At 49.4% G+C, this 18391-nt stretch overlaps 3 protein-coding genes across 3 annotated transcripts; 2 read left to right on the top strand and 1 right to left on the bottom strand.

Moving 5' to 3' along the window:
* The first annotated feature begins 630 nt into the window (after positions 1-630).
* On the top strand, positions 631-7233 carry LOC128729001 (uncharacterized). Its single transcript, XM_053822651.1, has 6 exons — positions 631-704; positions 769-849; positions 912-1486; positions 1870-2023; positions 2089-2198; positions 7004-7233. The coding sequence occupies exons 1-6, from the start codon at positions 631-633 to the stop codon at positions 7231-7233; spliced, it is 1224 nt and encodes a 407-aa protein (XP_053678626.1).
* A 692-nt stretch (positions 7234-7925) lies between these two features.
* LOC128729002 (kinesin-like protein KIF19) lies at positions 7926-15178 on the top strand. Its single transcript, XM_053822652.1, has 8 exons — positions 7926-8108; positions 8369-8524; positions 8643-8972; positions 13057-14059; positions 14122-14270; positions 14344-14557; positions 14629-14791; positions 14986-15178. The coding sequence occupies exons 1-8, from the start codon at positions 7926-7928 to the stop codon at positions 15176-15178; spliced, it is 2391 nt and encodes a 796-aa protein (XP_053678627.1).
* A 595-nt stretch (positions 15179-15773) lies between these two features.
* Positions 15774-17812, bottom strand: LOC128728643 (abl interactor 2). Its single transcript, XM_053822274.1, has 3 exons — positions 17694-17812; positions 16556-17358; positions 15774-16454 (listed from the first exon to the last, which is right to left on the bottom strand). Exons 1-3 carry the CDS (start codon positions 17807-17809, stop codon positions 16042-16044), a joined length of 1332 nt encoding a protein of 443 aa, XP_053678249.1. The 5' UTR covers positions 17810-17812; the 3' UTR covers positions 15774-16041.
* Positions 17813-18391: the final 579 nt, after the last annotated feature.

The following is an 18391-nucleotide window of genomic DNA, read 5'->3' on the forward strand; positions in this document are numbered from 1 at the left end:
GTATTTCCGGAACCGGAAGCATGATCCAATCAGTGAAGTGTGCCCGGTAGAGGAATGTTTAGAAACATTCAGCAACTTGTAACATCAATTGGATGAAGGAGTTGACAATGGCTTGAAGTGACGGAGAAAGAATGTATGCATCTGAGCTGCATCTAGCTGCCAGATGTGGAGCTCGTGACCAGATGAATTTTTTACACTTTGTTGAAAGTTTCAACAAGCAATGACTAACGATTTACAAACGAAACTGTTAAAATAGTTCTTAAGTTGGCCAACACTGTTAGCGAGAAGATTTGCTCGATAGCTTTGAGAGATTATTTGAACAATCAGTTTTCTAATAAACTCTCAAAATTACTCAAATGAATTTTTAAATGGTATTTATCAGAAATTCATTTTGATTGGAATCCATTAACTCAGTAATAATAGTGAGTTTGCATTCCAACAATGTGTATAGGCAATATCCTTATTGCTACCGTAGTTTTCAGTTTAAATCTAATACCCACCACAAAGCAATTTAATAGCTTAGAATGCTTGAAATGACTTAACACAAAAAGTAAAGACCGCCTCAATTACATTGGCATCTATCTTTGAAGAATTCACTGGCTGATGGTAGTCTCCGGGTTGAGTTTCATGATGTACGGCTCCGTGTGGAACCTGTTGAGTAACTTTCTACACAACCCACTCACCTTCTATGTAGATACGACGCAGTAAGTAACTAAGTTTCGGTGCAATGCAACCCTCGTTGATTGATTTCTTTCCGATTTGCACCAGTCTCTATTGGAACACAACATTTCCAGCTGTCAGCCTATGCCAGGTAGTGAATGGGGAGACCGTGGCCGAGCTGAGCGAACAGTGAGTATATGAGGCCGTACTATCTCATCAGTCATCACTTCCGCAGCTTACACATCTTGCAGACACTTCGGTTCAAACAGGGACCCAATGCTCGACAGCCTAATCATCGACATCGCGTTCTACGGTGGCACGTGCTACTCCTGCGACGAGTGTCACTCAAGCACTGTGCACATCCCTACCATAGATTGTGAGGGTTTGCGGAACTTCAGCGAGATTGTACGTCGACATCGAGCTCCCTGCGAAGAATTGTTGACCGATTGCCACTGGCAGCAGAACGCAATCGACTGCTGTAAGCTGTTTCGGCCGGTTGATACGGAGTTTGGAAGGTGTTTCAGTGTCAATGCGGCTAATGATGTCGACTCTACTGGACAACCCAACCAGCCGAAGCTAGTGAGCAACCGCGCGACTGGACCGGGTCAGCTACGTTTCCGTGTTCTGGAGGATGTGCAGCTGTACCTGCATGATGAGTTCAGCGTACCTCACTCGTATGTGGATAGGGCATTGAGAGAGACAGTATTGTGGGGAATGCGCAAAGAGATCGCTGTGCGTGTCATAGAGATGGAGAATAAGGACACGGTGCAGGAGTTGCCGATCTGGCGCCGAAACTGCCGCTTTCCGTGGGAGATCACCCATGAGGGTAGGTACTTTGAATCTTATGAGTGTAAAGTATATACCTCAGGTTTCTCGAGTATCTAAGTACAGCGAACAAGTATTACAGTATTGTCTACTTTCCTAAATACAACTTGATCAATCAGTTACGAGCAGTCTCCTTTATCTAAGCATTAAAAGGCTCTTTATTAATTTTGATAATTTTCCACCAGCACCTCAACTCTACCGACACTATAGCTTCTCCACCTGCTCGATGGAGTGTTTCTGGCGAACCCAGCTACGATTCTGCAACTGCACACACCATTTAATGCCTCGCCCACTGCAGACACCCGGTAATAGAGCGACTAATATTTCACAAACAGCTCCCAATTTTGAACGCTTGCGGGTTTTGTCTGCCTTTTGGCCCATTAGCATTCGGCACGGAGCAACCCAGCAAGGTGTGCTCGTTCGAAGGACTTACCTGCCTGACGGAACACTCGGTGGAAATCGCTCAAGCCCGCAAACAGTGCCCCTGCATTTCATCCTGCGTTGAGCCAGAGTACTTCGTGGTTCACAAGTCCGAGGAGTGAGTCACATGAAGAAGCAAAACGTTGAGTTGTTGTAGTTTTTCTTCGTCCATTTCTCCCTTAGCTATTTCGCGGATAGTGAAGAGGAAGAAGGCCGTGTCACGGTTCGGTTGCAATCACTCCCGTATGAACGGTTCGTTCGGAACATCGCCAAGACGGAGATGGATCTGTTCAGTAAGATGTGGCTTCTTTGCTATAATTAACAATATTTTCCAACGCACTAGCGCGCCTTACCTGACATACGTAACCTGTAATCTGACCATTCTATTTTCCGCTCATTGCATAAATCGCATCACGACGTAGTCGCCCTTGGCGGACTGATCGGTCTCTTCTACGGCATGTCGCTGCTGACGACGATCGATTTCCTCATCAACCTGTGCCGGTTGATGGTCGGTTTCTTGTGCTCCTGCCGAGCGCACCGGTCGTCCTAGGGAGGGCTAAGATTTACACAACTCACCACCATACCACCGGATGTAGCTTCAGGCCTCAGAAAACCACAAGGAAGGAATCAAAATTAACGCATCACCTACTCGAAGCTGTGAAAGCGCTCTCAAATCGACGTTCACGCCATGACGGAGTAGTTTTCGCAAAAACATCTCGTTTAATAAAAAAAAAACCAGCTGCATTACATTTCCGGTGCCGTTAGCTTCCGTTCCCGCGATGCACATTTTGGGAAGGAAAAAGTGAGAAAAGAAAGGACAATACCCCAATGTTCAACGAAGTCATACAGCGTAGAGCTTGGAGGATGCGCTGGGATGGTGAATAATTCAGCCCCAAATCAAGACGGAACTTTTCCACGATCCTCCTGTTTTTTTTTTCTGTCCCCGATAAGTTGATTTACCCGAGCCCGATCCAACGGGATGGAATGTTACATCGGGCTTCTCTGGAGCATCCGCGACAGCTCGCGGATCATAACGGCTCGCTGGGAGCGCTTTTGTGGAAAGTTTTTAATGAATTTATCACTCCCCAAACCGGGCTCAACGAAGTGAGCAGTACGCTGAGAGACAAATATTCCCAGAACGCTTTCGAATGGGGGGGATCGGGTGAACGTTTGTTTTGCCATTTGGCACCCATTTCATCAGAAGTCAATTCTTGCATCAGGGCAGGCAAATATCGGACGTGAATAAAATACTGACAGCTACTGATAACTATTTTCTAATGATTTTTTTTGCGTAACACTTGACTGAGCAATATTTTGATCGTACATCGTTTGACAGATAATGCCAAAAGAGCTTGTAGAACGAAGCCGCAGTAAATTTTGTTTTCGTTGAACAGTGTTTATGTGCTTCCGCTCAATTCTGCTCAATTCAGCTTATGTGCTTACGCTCATTCCTATTCAATCCAAGTTATTCAATTCAAGCTCTTGCTCGAATAGCAGCATAAGGAGCTCGTGATTTTACGAGCAGTGTTGTAAAAAACCACAGCCTTCCTGGCGTGGACTGGGGAACGTTCACGGATGACTTCTCGGTACGCACCACCAGGACCCGTTCGTCAGTCCAAAACAGACTTCCTTGCATTTACGAGGGTTCAGCTTATGCCGTCATGCCTTGCATCGCATCAAATGCGGTGGCCCTTGCACTTGGTCTGGAAACTGCAAGATGCTAGCAGCCGGGGTTACATCACGGGCAAATAAAGCAGCCGTGAACGGCGAGTGACCTAATGGCTATCGATCCGGGGAGCACGATAAACCAGGCCACCAGAGAGAGAGAAAAAAGAGAAGAGCTCCCTGAAGAGTGGGATTTTCCGAAACCAGCGATGCCGGTTCTCGCAAGGACATGTTTTCAACCAATCAAATTTATATCCGATCGGGCGCCGAGCACGCCAACTATACGGCACCGTAAAAGTTAGCGTCTCTTAACCACTCGGCATGCCTTTTCCTGCGACATCCTTTGGTTGGAAAACTGAGCGACGAAAAGTTCTCGTTAAAAGTTTCGACCAGTTCCCAGCCGGGTTGCACCTTCGTCCTTGCGCTGGGTGCAGTTTTGTTGCAATCCACCCACCCGAGCTTTATGCCTCTATTTATTGAGCCCCACTCACCCCACCCCATTCCCTCCCCCAGCACAGTTTGTTGCAATTTTTCCACGCACCATTTTCACCTACCTACCTGCGCGAAGGATACCGGGGAGCAAAGCGTGGAGGGAAGTGAGATAAGTACGGCGGAGTAGTACAGTACATCTCGGAGTGCAACTCCGACATTGCATTCACGATAATCTGATGTAACATAACAAAAGTACACGTCTACATCTACCAGCTCAGCTCGGCAACCTCAACCGATCCGGCTGAAGCAGCTCAATGCGAGATAATAAGAAACTACTTAGCAAATCAATTTAACGCTTCCCTTGGTTCGGGTCCCTGGACGAGCTGAACTGAAAACAAGAGCGAGTCTGAGAAACCCCAACTCCCCAAAACATGCGTGCTCGTCAGCATAATGGAGCTGAACCGACGAAAACATACGTCACACGAAAGCAAACAGTGCAGGCACTCGGTCATTGGTTTTCGGGTTTGCCTACAGGTGATCGATAGCGTGAGTGAGAACGGCTAGCTGTCAAGTTTCGCTGAAGGTTTGAGGGTTGCCAAATAAAACAAATCACCCAAAACTGCCCATCCGTAGGCGGGCAGATCGCCCGGAACAACAGCGAAATGGCGATGCACAGCCGGCTCGCGAGGATTATATATTGCACATGTCGGAAGGACATGGCCGTGTGAAAGGATCCGCGATGGCGAGCTTCGAAGGATAATGACCCGGCAAACACAAGGGGGGGGGGGAGGGGGGGTTGGCCGAGGTGGTCTGGTAATTTCCCATGCATGCTGCCGACCGAAAAACAACGCGGCCCGTTCCGGTGGATTAATTCCAACCCACCACAGGCACAGGGTGTAAGCAGGCTGTGGGTGGTTGGGTGATGACAGGGGGCAGGTATGAGAACCGAAACTTATGCTACTTTGTAAGCTCGTTACGGTTAGGTTGAAAATCGACCGGCAAAACCCACCAGAAGCCGGCAGCCGAAGAAGGACGTCGAGTAAACAACCTCATGCACAGGGTGGTGATGATCCTGCGACCCCAAGTCGTCATATTTCCGGGTGTACACGACGCACGAACCGCGTCAAGGGACCTTCGTTCGGGTGGCATCAGCTAGCTTGAGGAGGACGGGGGGCCGGTTGTTGTCCAAGGACGAGACTCTTTGGCAAAGGTGCGCCAGGAGCGGTGTCCTAGCGTAATCTGATGTTCGTAATGCAACGCACACACCCACACACACAGGCTAGGAGGACTCCCGGAGACATGCAAACCTCCAATGCGTCTCTCTCGCTCTGCCAGATAGTGGTCGTCAAGAAATACGGTCTTGCTTTTATGCTACAGCAGAGCTCTATTAGCCACCTTATAGGTAGCTTTGTTCCTTCAATTAACCGTCGTATCCTCGTGCCTGCCGCGTGCGTGTGTCCACCAAATTTCACCATATTCGTTTCACCGCCGACAGACCCATTCGTTCTAGTTTACATTAGGGCTTACAAATGGAACTGCTCTCTCTCTCTCTCTCTTTCTGTAGATATATATGTCTGCTTGCTTCAAACCAGTAATCACTCTACCTGCCACGGGTGGACGAATTCGATTTTCCATGCCCGCTCTCCGGCGCGTTGTTTGTTTCCATTTCTTTCTTTGCTTTTTTCGTTTTTGTTCACTGAACCCTTAACTCAACTATCATACCACCTCCCCACCCCCACCCCTGAAGCCCTGCAGCGGCAGTAGCTAGTAAACACGCCCGAGCTATGGTAGAACGTTCCACCAGCACGTCCTGACGTCGCAGGACTCGTGGGGAAGGGCCCTGGGCACCCCACACCACCTTCCCAAACCGACCTGGTGAATCTCACACGCAAGTACAGCAGCCTAAGGGCAGTCCCTCCAGGGCTACACGGGAAACGTTAATGCCTGAACTTGCAGCCCACAGCGTGCTTCTGCTCCGACAGGACGAAGTGTATCAGTAGGGTTGTGGAGGTCAACGTAAATGCTAAGGTACACGCCAACGCAAGGTGTCAGCGTGTGTGTGTGTGTGTGTGTGTGTGTTTCGTGTGGTCGGTAGAAAATAAAAGCTTGGAAAAAGCTTCATTTCCGCCTCAGTCGGTACCAGGTCTCGGTGCGAGAACACTTGCCACCTCGGTTTTTTTTTTCGGGTGTACATTTTCGGGAGCACTCCAACTTCCGGGGTGCTTTGCTTTCTCTCTCTTTTTTTGTTCTTTCTTTTCCTTCCCTTTTTTTCTGTGATTCCTACTCTCCTCGTCGCGCTATTCAAACCGCATCCCCGTGCCTCCCGGTGCTCACCCTAAGCCCTACGCCGGGAAGTAGTTCACCCGGTCAGTCGCTGGAACCGGTCAGCCAGGTCAGTCAGACGACGGTGGAGTACGTGAGCGGTTCAACATCGGCAGCGGTCGGTGTTCTGGGTGTGCTATATAGAGAAATTCGGCTTGTGGTCACATTTGCCTTGCCATACAGGGACGTGATACGTGCCACAGCAAGAGTGTGTGGTGTAGCAGCAGGTTGGTGAACGAAAACTTTAGATACTCGACTCTCAAATAGGCACATTCCTCCAACGGTTGTCACAGGCTAATTCGTTGTGATCACTGACAAACTGCGAGTGTATTTCAGTGTCTCCGTAGTGTCTTTGTAGTGTCTTGATGATGTAGTGTCAAGCATTAGTAAGTCGGTCAAAGTGACAGAAGCGAGACACGTTCTCGGAATGTGTCAAACACCAGCACCCAATCAAATTCTCCTCTTTAACACTGCTCGATGAGGTGGCTGCAATGTTTGAACGTTGAGTGAAATAGATATAGGAAACAGCTTTGCATTTAATTTCTCACACCCCCGTAGAGGTTTAATCGCACGAAGCACACGGCTTCGAGATGCTGCAAGGATTCCTTGAACCTGTCCAAGTTTATTTACCTTGCGGACCATTCCGCTCGCTTGAATGTGTGTCGCTCGCTTTCACCAGCTCGTACTGTTTCTGCCAGTCCTCCACAGCAGAAGCAGCAGCAGCAGCAGTACGCACTCGAGATCAATCACATCACCCAGCCAACTGGTTACGGCTGCAATCAAACGATTCTGCAACAAACCAATCCAATGCCAGCCCCCGGAGCAAACAAAGCAAAGCACCCGCTGGTAGTGCTGATGGCGGAACAGGAATTAATTAAACCACTGTACACCCCATCGGCCGGATATTGAGCGAGGTCCAGCCGATGTGGCCAGGGATCTGGGAGCTGTACAACGTGGCGGTGTTGCGGCGATTGAGCGCACTTTAAGCTCCCACCATTAGCCACCCTGTGCTGGTGACTTCTCGCCTGCCTGGCCCCCATAACACACACACACACACGCGTTCAGTCTGCATAATTTATCACAATATCACCGTGACCGGTGCGCTGTGGGAGTGTCCTGCAGCTAATCATACGCCTCCATCGCTCGCAATCAGCCACCGCACCGAATATCGTGGTCTCCGAGCCTTGGAATGGTGGTGCAATGGCTCGTTTCGAAGCGTTATCGAAACTGTAGAGTGCTTGCCACTCTCGGGCGCGTTTTACTCTACAGGCACACTGCGTGATAAGGACTCGCTCTTTCGGTTTTTTTTTTTATCCCTCACCATGCCCTTTGGGAGCTCTGAACTGAGGGCAAGGATTTGACCCTGTTTTGAAGGCTCGATTTAGAGACCAATCCACCCGACGTCCCAGCGAGGTGTTGGAGGTGGCCGACTAACGCTGCGGCACTTCAATAAATGTCCACAACACGCACGCTTCAAACCGAGCAGGGGAACCACTCCGAGTGTTTCGAGCTTTCGAGCGTGCTGTTGACCCTTTGTGCTAAGTTCGCGGCCCCGTGCTTCATTGTGTGGCTCTGTTCGTCTAATGTCGTTTCGCAGGATAATGTCCAGGACGCCAAGCAACGCGACTGGACCACCACTGGGGGTTGGTCCGGTTCGTCCGCCCAATCTGCCCTCACGAGGAATGCCACCGGCGTCGGGAAGTAACACGGGAACCAGCCGGCAAGCGACCGCCTCCGGTACACCACCAGTCACCTACCCATCTGGGACCGAGGAACGGTTGATGGTGAGTACGTTTTGAGCTGGTTAAAACGCTTTAGATGGAGAGAAGAAAAAAAAAACGGAACCGGGTCAGTCGGGTGGACCCAACTGGCACACGCTGGAATTTGCATAATGCCATTAAGCGCTCCAGCTGACCCCCAGTACGGTGTATGGTAATGGCCCCCAACACACCGTCAGCGTCCTTAGCTACACCTCGGCACATCACCACCCTTATTCACTATCTTTTACAACCCTTCCTTGCGGGCGGATATCCTGCCGATGTAGGTCACCGTCAGGATTCGGCCGCTGAGTGATCCTGCCGAGCCGAACTGTATCCAGGCGCAATCGAACCGGTCCCGGTCGTTGCTGTTCGACGATGGAACCCGCAACAAGCCCAAGAAGTACAACTACGATTGCGTCTTCGGTGAGGCCTCCACTCAGGTAAGCAGGTGCTCGGAAGAGCGCCTTTTTTTCGCGTACTGTTTTCCACCAAGTGGTGTTTTTTTTTTCTATTTCGAGAGGATTCTCTACGTCCATTTGCTCTACGGCTATTTTGCAGGACGAGGTGTACGCGATTGCAGTCGCACCGTTGGTGCAGGACGTCCTGAATGGCTACAATGCGGCAGTGTTCGCCTACGGGGCGACTGGTTCCGGGAAGACCCATACCATGCTAGGACCTCATGTTCGTTCTGTTCGACCCAACGCCGGAGCACCAACACCAACCCAAACCACCGACAGTCCTGGAGGACCTCCGGAAGTTCCTGTTGGCTCTAGCCAGCCGGGAACCGGAGCCTCAACAGAGCAACCCAACAGCGGGCTCATGATTCGAGCGGTGGCAGACATCTTCGACTACATCGATCAGCACGCGGAAGGGTCCGAGAACTTTAAGGTAAGCGCCCTGAGGGCAGTTTGCGAAACTCTTCAAACACACACACACAAGCGTGAAGTTTGACAGGAGTTTACGAGGGTAGTCGCGAGGTTTACCTTTCCCAAAAAGTTCCCAATCCTTCCAGAGAGTTCCTGCTTTGCGACCCAAACCCCAGAAAATGTTACTCAGCTTTTTGTTTTCCACCCACTCGCTTATTCGGAAAATTTGTGCACAAAGCTTGTTTTGTTGGTGCCCGGAAAAAAAAACCGAATAATAAAGCAGCGCAAGGATATCAGCGTTCCATACACACTTTAACCTCACTTTACAACCGCATAGTTTGGCGTTTGGCTCGTGTTCCTTTGGGAGTTGCTTCGCTGACCGAGACCCGTGCCGAAGATGGAATGCGCGCTAAGAATGTCCGGTTTTATCTTTACGATGTTTCCAAGAACGTCGACCACGTCCTTGGGCGCGATGTAAGGATTCAATTCTTCGCCCGCTTTGAAACATATCCTCAACCCCATCAGAGTGGAGCGAATGTGCTGAAGTCGCGTTTACAATTGGTGCTGCCGCGATAAAACCGTCCATAGCAGCTCTAGAATACCACACCAGAACCATGGTGGAGTAATGGCGCATTTCCTCCATGACTACACCGAGGCGATGGTTGTAGAAACCAATAAATTTTAATTAATTTCCGTTGATGTACTGACAACGGTGGGGTTGGTTCGCGGTGTTGGTGATCGGGGGAATATTTCCACTGTCCATTTACAGCTTAGCAGCTCCGTAGGGAGAGGGCTCAATGCCTCGCCGAGTGGAACGGATATAGTTACGAGCTGTTAGGTATTTTGTTCCATAACCACCCGTTACCAATTATTGCAATCGCGGACGTGCGCGTCATTAGATGATGCGCTGTATTAGAATCAATATTCAGGGTAAGAGACTGCCGGAAGTACAGTAGAAGTGCGTGGTCAACAAATATTGGTCGACAAATTTATGCAGCTAAACATACAGAATTATGTTCTCGGAAATTCAAAAATAATAACCCGCGATCCGCTATGATACATATGTTGTGTAAATTGCATTACCAAATTCTACAGCCAATTATGAATTAGTTGCACATGGCCGACGCTGACAAAATGAGCAATCGAAAACGAATAAACTTCTCATTTACAATCGAAAGCTTCAACAATGCATCTGGATATCATTATATGCATTTTATTGGGAGCTTGCATCCGAGAAGATTAAAAAAAGAAGCTTCAGTTACCGTCAGATAAATATCATAAGAGCATTTCCCGCAGCTATGTTTCCGGTCTATTTATAAATCATTTATAATTTGAAATATGTGCTAGACTGATTTGCATGTCGAAAATTGTGTATTATGATTAGCCAAAGTTGGGACACACTTGAAGGCTTCCTTTGTTCATAATATAAAATGTAGTCCACTTTTTATTCCCCTAGTTCATCTACATGATAAACCAAGCTTCGCAAATTCAAATTCAAACTTAATTTTGAAGCCATTTGAGACCAACTATATTACGCTATAAAAAATCAATTACCAGACAAATGGAAAGCTTAGTATCTGTTTCTGCCAAATGGGTTCAACACCAGACACCCAATAGATGACCCGTTGTCGCAGCGTAAAGATGTTCCGTTGTCCTTCCCACAACGTGCTTTAGCACTAATCATCTGCTTTTAATGAAAAAATTTTAAACTACCGGTTGTAAAAAGACATCATCTGGAATGTGAGAAATCATTCCAGCATAGCCAGGGTTCGACATCGATGTTAATAAAACAGATCAATAGTTTACACACTTTATGGACGCGACCACTCAGATAAATTACACCTCCAACGAACGGCTGCTCAGCGATGGTTCTTTATGTCAGTCTCGAGCAAGTAAAACCCGTTCTACATATTTCATAACACCTCCCTTTTTTTGCAATGCAAATAATAAAATGAAAGCGCATTTTTCACTTTGCATTATCCGGTTCGAGCGAACGGAGCGAGTGAGAATAATTAATGTGCACTCGGTGCACTCGATGGTGTCCACATGATGAGCTAAGCACCTTCTTTTATGTCGTCCGCCTGCTGCCGCCCTACAAGAATATCAGCAAGGGCAGAACATCAAGATGAAGGCCAGCATCACGATTTGAGGTTGTTCGAAGGCGAGTTGCCTGTGTTTCAAACTCGCTCGCCATTAAACGGCTCATTGCCGATCGATGGCCAAAGTTGATCGGAAAGGAATTAATTTGTAAAACTAGTCGAAAGCACCTGACAACAACGAACAGCAACTGCAACAAAAAAAGCACCAACGGGCAGCGAAGAAAAGCCAACCAGGTCGCCCGGTGACTCTGACAGGGTGATGGATCGCCCGGAAGCCTAGGGAGGCGCCAGGAGCGTGTACGGTTTCGTCCATGTTCCTGTGGGAAATCGGTGAAACAAAGCGGCGTAACCGAGCAACAAATGCACAACGGTTCCTGTAACAGAATGCGCCGTTGTTTTATATTTTTCATTTCACTCCGCGGCGCGAATTTTCCTCCCCCACCAAGCAAGCTCCAGTTTTGCCGCTGGAGCAACAACAAAAAAAACCATCGCTTGCGGTTTGGACGTTTTATGGACAGTTAAATATGGACCCGTGGAAATGCGCTTTTTGCCTTCAACCCAATTCGTCTTACTGCACGCATCCCATTTCTGGTGCTACAATTATCAATTTACGCACGTACGGTGAAAAATTACTGCCAAATAAAGCATATGCAATCGTGGCTCTGTGTGTGTGTGTGTGTGTGGGGGGGGGGGGTGAGAGACTACGTAAAACGCACACATCCAAGCACGAATGCATCGGGAAAGGATGGCGTGTAGCTTTAATCCGACCCATAACTAGGGCCTGGATGAGCTGCGATAAATTTAATCCATCGCATAAATCATTGCACAAAGCAGGACGAATGTTGGGATTGTTTGGGCGTAAATTCTGACGGATGCAGTCATTCAGTGGCATGTGTGTTGGGACGAACCATTCGAAGCTTTTTGGGAGATTACTTGCTTCTGTTGCAGTGTTTGAGATCATCGCCACCCACATTCTGTAAATATTCAACAGCTCCTAAGGCTTTTGTTTCAGAGAGCCTATTTTATAAACCGACAGTTGCATAATGCGTGGAACGCGTTGCTAAAACTTTCATACCCTACCAGCAGGTTCTTCTCTTTTTGTCTGTCTCGTCCTAACACTGCGATCCATTTTATTTTTTGTATTATTAAGTAACGAGCAAACAGCAGAACAATCGATCGAGTGGAAATTTCAACGGTCGAAAGCGTCCCTTTCCCCCAAGACAAAGAGAAAAAAGAGAGAGTAAGAGCGGGAAAAGGACGAACAGGTAACCAGGCGACAAAAGGAGCGAAAATTCCATCGGGGAAATTGTCACCAGCGCGTCGGTCCAAGGACATGCATTAGGGACAGATCGATTAATAATCGAACGATCCCGGCACATTAGGTAAACAAATGTAGTTGAAAAGAACAAAAAATAGCAGGGGAGGAAGACAACGAAAACAAAAACGAGCTCCTCGAAAAGCAACAGGATAAGGGCTCCCTTTTCAATGGAAGGAGAAAGAAAATAGGAAGCCAGTGTGACGCAAAGGGTGATCGGGACGTAAATGGGTCTTTATTTGTAAAAAAAAAGCAACATCAACAACAACAATTCTCCACCCGCACACCATAAACGCCAAGGGAGTAACGTGTCAACACGCCAACGAACCGTTGCTCCTTCTACTGACGGATGGGACGCGGTCTGACCTTCTATTGGTGCCCTTTTTTCTACTTTCCACCCGAGGCCACGGCTACACGTGCCTATCGCAAGTTCTAGCACCTGTTCAAGGACCACAATCCGCACGCTACACGTTCAGTACGAACGGGCGAAGGTCATGTCATTTCGTGCCGGACCCGGTGCCGTTTAGTGGCCACTCGAAAACACCCCCGTTTCTGGCCAAAACGCGAATCGATTCCGCTCGTTAGCCCAGCGCACTGACGCACGTCAGCAGGGTGAAGGTTTCGGACAAGGAAACACCCGACAGCTTGCTAACCATTTCCACCATCTTTTAAGGGCTTTTTCCCGCCCACAGATATCGCTGTCCTACCTGGAAATCTACAACGAGCTGATCCGGGACCTGCTCAACCCGGGTGGCCCACTCGAGCTGCGTGAGGACCACCGAGGCAACCAGTCGGTGGCGGGATTGTTCGAGGTGACAACCACGAGCCGGAGTGAGGTGGTTCAACTACTGCTAAAGGGCAACCGAGCGCGCACGGTCGAACCAACAGCCGCCAACCAGACGTCCTCGCGTAGCCACGCGTTACTCAGCATCACCGTGCAACATCTAACACCTTCCGGTACCCGGCAGGGTCGACTCTTCATGACCGACCTGGCCGGTTCGGAGCGAGCCCGTAAGACGAAGAACCGCGGTAAACGGCTGCAGGAAGGTGCTCACATCAACCGCAGCCTGTTGGCACTCGGGAACTGCATAAATGCGCTGGCTGGTGGCGCTCGGTATGTCAACTTCCGTGATTCGAAGCTAACACGCCTGCTCAAGGAGGCGCTGAGTGGACGCTGTAAGACGGTGATGATCGCACACGTGGCACCAGAAACGCGCCATCGGGATGAGTCAAAGAACACGCTTGTATACGCGGATCGAGCAAATCACATCACGACACGGTTGCAGGAACCAACGATCCTGGAGGTGGAGGCCGCAGCAGCTCGAGACGCGTTCCCAATGGCGCACTATCAGAACCTTGTGGCAGAGCTTCGTGATGAAGTAGGCCGATTGAAGATGAAGATGCTCACCGAACGGCCGCGTAGTGGTGCGGCCTTACAGAGACAGCAGCAGCAGCAGTTAGAAGAGCAGACTGCGGCCTCGGAGGGGCAGGTCAAGAAGGCCGAGCTTAAGTTCCTACGCGAGCAGATCGTGCAGACATTCAAGCAGCAGATGAAACTACGCCGGAGACTGCTGGAGGCGGATAGTCACCTATTGGGCCTGGAACTGGACGCCGAACGGCAGCATATGGTGATCTCGCATTGGCAGAGTCGACAGGGCAAGCTGTACGATCGGGTGGACGAGGAAGAAGAGGATGGTGTGTAGAGTTACAGCAGGCCCTCAAGATCGGTGCTTAACAGATTCTATGCTCCATTTCAGGTTCCGATTCGGAGGGTAGTTCGGCGTTGCGTTCCGCCTGGAGTGAGCTAGCTTCGATCGAGAAGGAAGTGAAACGATACCGTCAGATACGGAGTTCTACTGAGCACGAGTTGGAGGAATGTCGCAAGCGTGGTGTCGCCTTGGAAGATGTAATGATCGGTCTAGCGAATGCGAGTTGCAAAGTTTGTTTAAATCCCTAACCACCATCTGTACGATTCTCAGGAACTCCCGGAACGCATCAGCAGTGACGAGGAACGTGAGCTGCTGTCCCTGCTATGCCGAGTGCATGAGCTGGAAGCGGATAAGGTTTCGCTGCAGGCGGAACGGTTGGCAAGGCAGGCCGAGTTGCGACGCCGGGATCTACAGTTGCTAAGAGCTGAGCGACAACGACGCCTGTGTGAGGACATCATCAGTACGCAACGTCGGATTATAGAAGGTGAGTTTCGAAGAAGCATCAGCTCCATTTTGCAGAGTAGCTATTAACGTTGTCGATTCTTTCTTCAAAAGAGGGTAAGGTGGAGTTGCCAGAGGACCTGCGTGAATTGTATGCGTTGTATCAACAAGAAATCCACGCCAGCACGTACACTTCCGGCATGCAAACAGCGACTGGTTCTTCCCGACATGTGCTGTACGATGCAAAGTTGCCTCCGATCTTCGGACAAGAAAGAGGGTAACTATTCAATACCGAAGAGCTAACATCCCCATCATACTTCACTATTTCATTGATGATACCTTGCGCAGCTTCCATGCTAAGTCGCTTATCTTTCCCGTTATTCCAAAACCTAATAAGTTCGCTAACACTGCCCCATGCAGGAAACGAATGTTTGAGCCATATTACGACAAAAAACAATCCCGCTTTCACAGTATCTACTCTGCCAGCTCCAGCTCGGGTTCTGAATGGTCAGCACCGTCTCCATTGCCACCGGTCGACTCCGAAGGTAACACCGTCAATCCGGACCGCGCAATGGGACCATTAGTGGGACCGAAACTACCATCCATCAGCCGCCTGCGAACGAGCTACGGTAGCGCACAAAGCAGCGCCTCTAGCGACGATTAGGGCAACACTTTTTATCCCTCTCTATGTTGATGTTCCTGTTACAAATAGAAAGGACTCATCGTAAGAATTTCCAGTACTCGTCCTGATGTTACGGCGCACTCTAAATTGATTACTAGTAGTAGATGAAGCACAGGTATGGGAACAAGGTTGAATGCGAACCAAAAGCGATATAGTTGCAGAACACAAGCTTAGATGCATTGGACAACCATTCCCACGCGCAAACTAAGTATTATCACCTCGAAATGCACAACACCCTCACTGTTCTCTGACGAGAAAACTCATTTACGCTTACATGGCATGAGGATGAAGGACAGCAGAACCAGAGGACCGCTCCTACTCGAACTCAGAAGAGGCAAATAGAACTTCCCAACCCCAGTGAAAGGCAAACAAACGATGCTTTCCGATTTCCATGAGAACGTTTAATCCGAAAAGATTACCTTGCTAATGTAATTGTAAATGTTTTTTTTTCTTATTGAACTATTCAAACCTCACCTTGCCGTACTGTGCTCACGTAGCATGCAAAACGAGAAAACCTGACGAACCGTACCCGAACGGTACAATCGGCAACATAGACCATGAATTTAACGTAACGATGTGAATAGCTGGAACACAATAAATATAAAATCGTTAGCTATGATCTATCTGTGGTTTATCTCGTAGGAATCGTAGGAAGAAGGATTTGTGGGGCTAAACACGCTTCGGTCGGTGCCAGTGAACAATCGTAGGTATGCAATAAAAGTATACGAAAAAAATAAACCATACGTGCCCTTACGCTAAAGCTATCGCGGAAAAAGAAACATTCCAAGCGCAATACTGGCGCGTGGTCATCGAAGGCCAGTTTGTCGGAATGCGTGACGACCACCTTAGACGCACGGTTCGACGTAGTTGCCAGGGAACAGCCCAGTCACGCCGTCCATCACGCCCTCCCACCAACCGTCGTCGTTCTTCTTCAGTACATACAGCACCGAGCTCTCCTGGAAGCTGAGCTCGTCGTCCTTGTCCGCGTAGTAGTCGTAGATAGCGACCACCTTCTCGATGTAGTTCTTCGGCACCCAACCGGGCAAGTTCTGATCGTCCGGCACGATCGGTGCCACGAGGCTGCTCTGGGTTGTTCGCGGACGTCCGAAATCGGCGTGGTCCGACTCTTCCGGCGGCGGTGGTGGTGGCAAAGGCGGCGACTGTGAGCCCGGACGGGGCATGTTCCGACTCAGCGTGTGCATGCCGATGTGGCTGTGATCCGGCACCTCGTGGGTCACCGTCAGCGGTGATGGTGGAGCTGCAAAAGGGCGCGAGATCAACAATAAAGAAAAGGGATCGTTAAGGACATCCGTTCGTCAGGTGCTCCTGTACACAGTTGCGAAACAGTACTACACTCACGCGGCATGCTGTTGCGTTCCTCGAACGTGGACTGGTGCTGCATTACCGGCCCGGATTGCATCGGGTGCACCATACCGATCTGCGGTGGGTGGTGCATCACCACCTGGCTCGGTGGCATCGGCATCGGTAGGGCACTGTAGCCGGGACCGCGCTCGACTCCGCCCCCACCGGATGTACGCCTTGGATGACCTACAGGGTAGTTGGGCGCGTAGTGCGAGGGCACCTGAGGTGGCACAACAACCGGCGGTGTACGGTACTCCCGGGACGCCTTACCAAGCGTGCCAGTGTTGCTAACCGGCTTGCCGAGCGTACCGGAATGACCCGCACTGCGGGTCATTTGCGGTGGCGTCGGAGGCTTCGTCGTCGGTGGTGGACCAACCGATACGTTCGGTGACAAGGCCGCCTGGATCGAACCCTGGCTCGAAACGCGGTGCTTCTTCTGGTTGTTGTTCGTCAAGGCAATACCATGACCTACGTCATCGAACAGCGTGTAATCAATCGGTTTCCGAACGTACTTGATCGGCTTTTCCGGATTGAGCGGAGCGACTATTTTGTACTGCCGCGAGCTAACCTTGTTCGCCGTTAGCACACCAATTTCGCGACGCGCCACCTTCTCCTTGTGGATCATAACCGTCTGCGAGATATGGTTCATCTGAGACTCCATCTCCGCCATCTGCGTCGCCTGCAAGTCCATCAGCTGCAGGAAGTTGTACGCCAGCGTGTTGATCTGGTACGCGACACTCGCCAACGACTGCGTGGTGTAGTTCTTCGTCTCCTCCAGGGACGCTTTTTTGTTATCGGACCTGTCGAGGAAATTAGGACGAAGTGCTTGGATCATTCTTAGTTCAGTGTGCGTTGGCCGGAGTGCTGTTCGACCGTGGATTGCAAAGGAAGCACTTCTACCGTGAGCGTGTCCAGAAACGGGCGCAGTCAATTGAATGTTGCGAAGTGCTTCAAATTACTCTCAATAACAGTCACTCGCTGGAATAGTTTCATAGAAACGAGGGCTGTGCACCCTAACTACATTCATCCGGAACTGTCGCTACACCCTCGTGAAAGCTATCGCACCATTGATACACGAAATATAGGGCGGGTCCGGGAAATGTGTTGGGTATTTTTCTTCCTGTACAACACTTACCGATAGTAGGTGTCCTCGCAATACTCGGCTACCCGTTCGAGGTTGGAGTAGCTCTCCTGAAGATTTTTGCGCCCCTCCGGGATCTCGGTGCGAATCAGCGTGATAAGGTCATCCATGATTGATTGCTTATTGTTGTTGTTGATTGTCGCTATGGCCCCGCCTGTTCATGTGGCAAAGAATGCCCAACTGTCCACCTACTGCTTCGCTTTATCCGCTTGCTTTACCCGTTTACCACAGCAAAAATGCAGTCACTCACTTTGCAAACTCTTCCACTGACGATGCGTGAGCATGCGTACGCATGGAGGACGCACGATAAAACTTTTCGGTAAAATGACTAATTGATTTAAAAAAATCGATTCGCCTAGCACATTCACTGTCCCTCAAGAAAGCTCTCGGTTATGCTTCAGCGATAGCCTACAATGTGGTGTGAGTGTGAAGATTTGCGATGCTGCGTCTGTACGAACAATTTGACAGCTCGGCTGACGCAGGTACATTATGGCGTTTTATAGCGACCTATTTTGTTGTTATTTTTATGGACAAACAAAATCCACATTCCGCATGAATTTTCCGTTAAACATTATTATTTTAATTTCTCAAATAATAAACAGAGCATCTTTAATTTTCGTCGTCGTATTATCGCAGATTAGTTAAAACCAAACATTTCATATTAAGCTACAGTCCAGATACAGTTTCTCATG

Source organism: Anopheles nili, chromosome X (genome assembly GCF_943737925.1).
Source record: "Anopheles nili chromosome X, idAnoNiliSN_F5_01, whole genome shotgun sequence".
Classification (NCBI taxonomy): domain Eukaryota; kingdom Metazoa; phylum Arthropoda; class Insecta; order Diptera; family Culicidae; genus Anopheles; species Anopheles nili.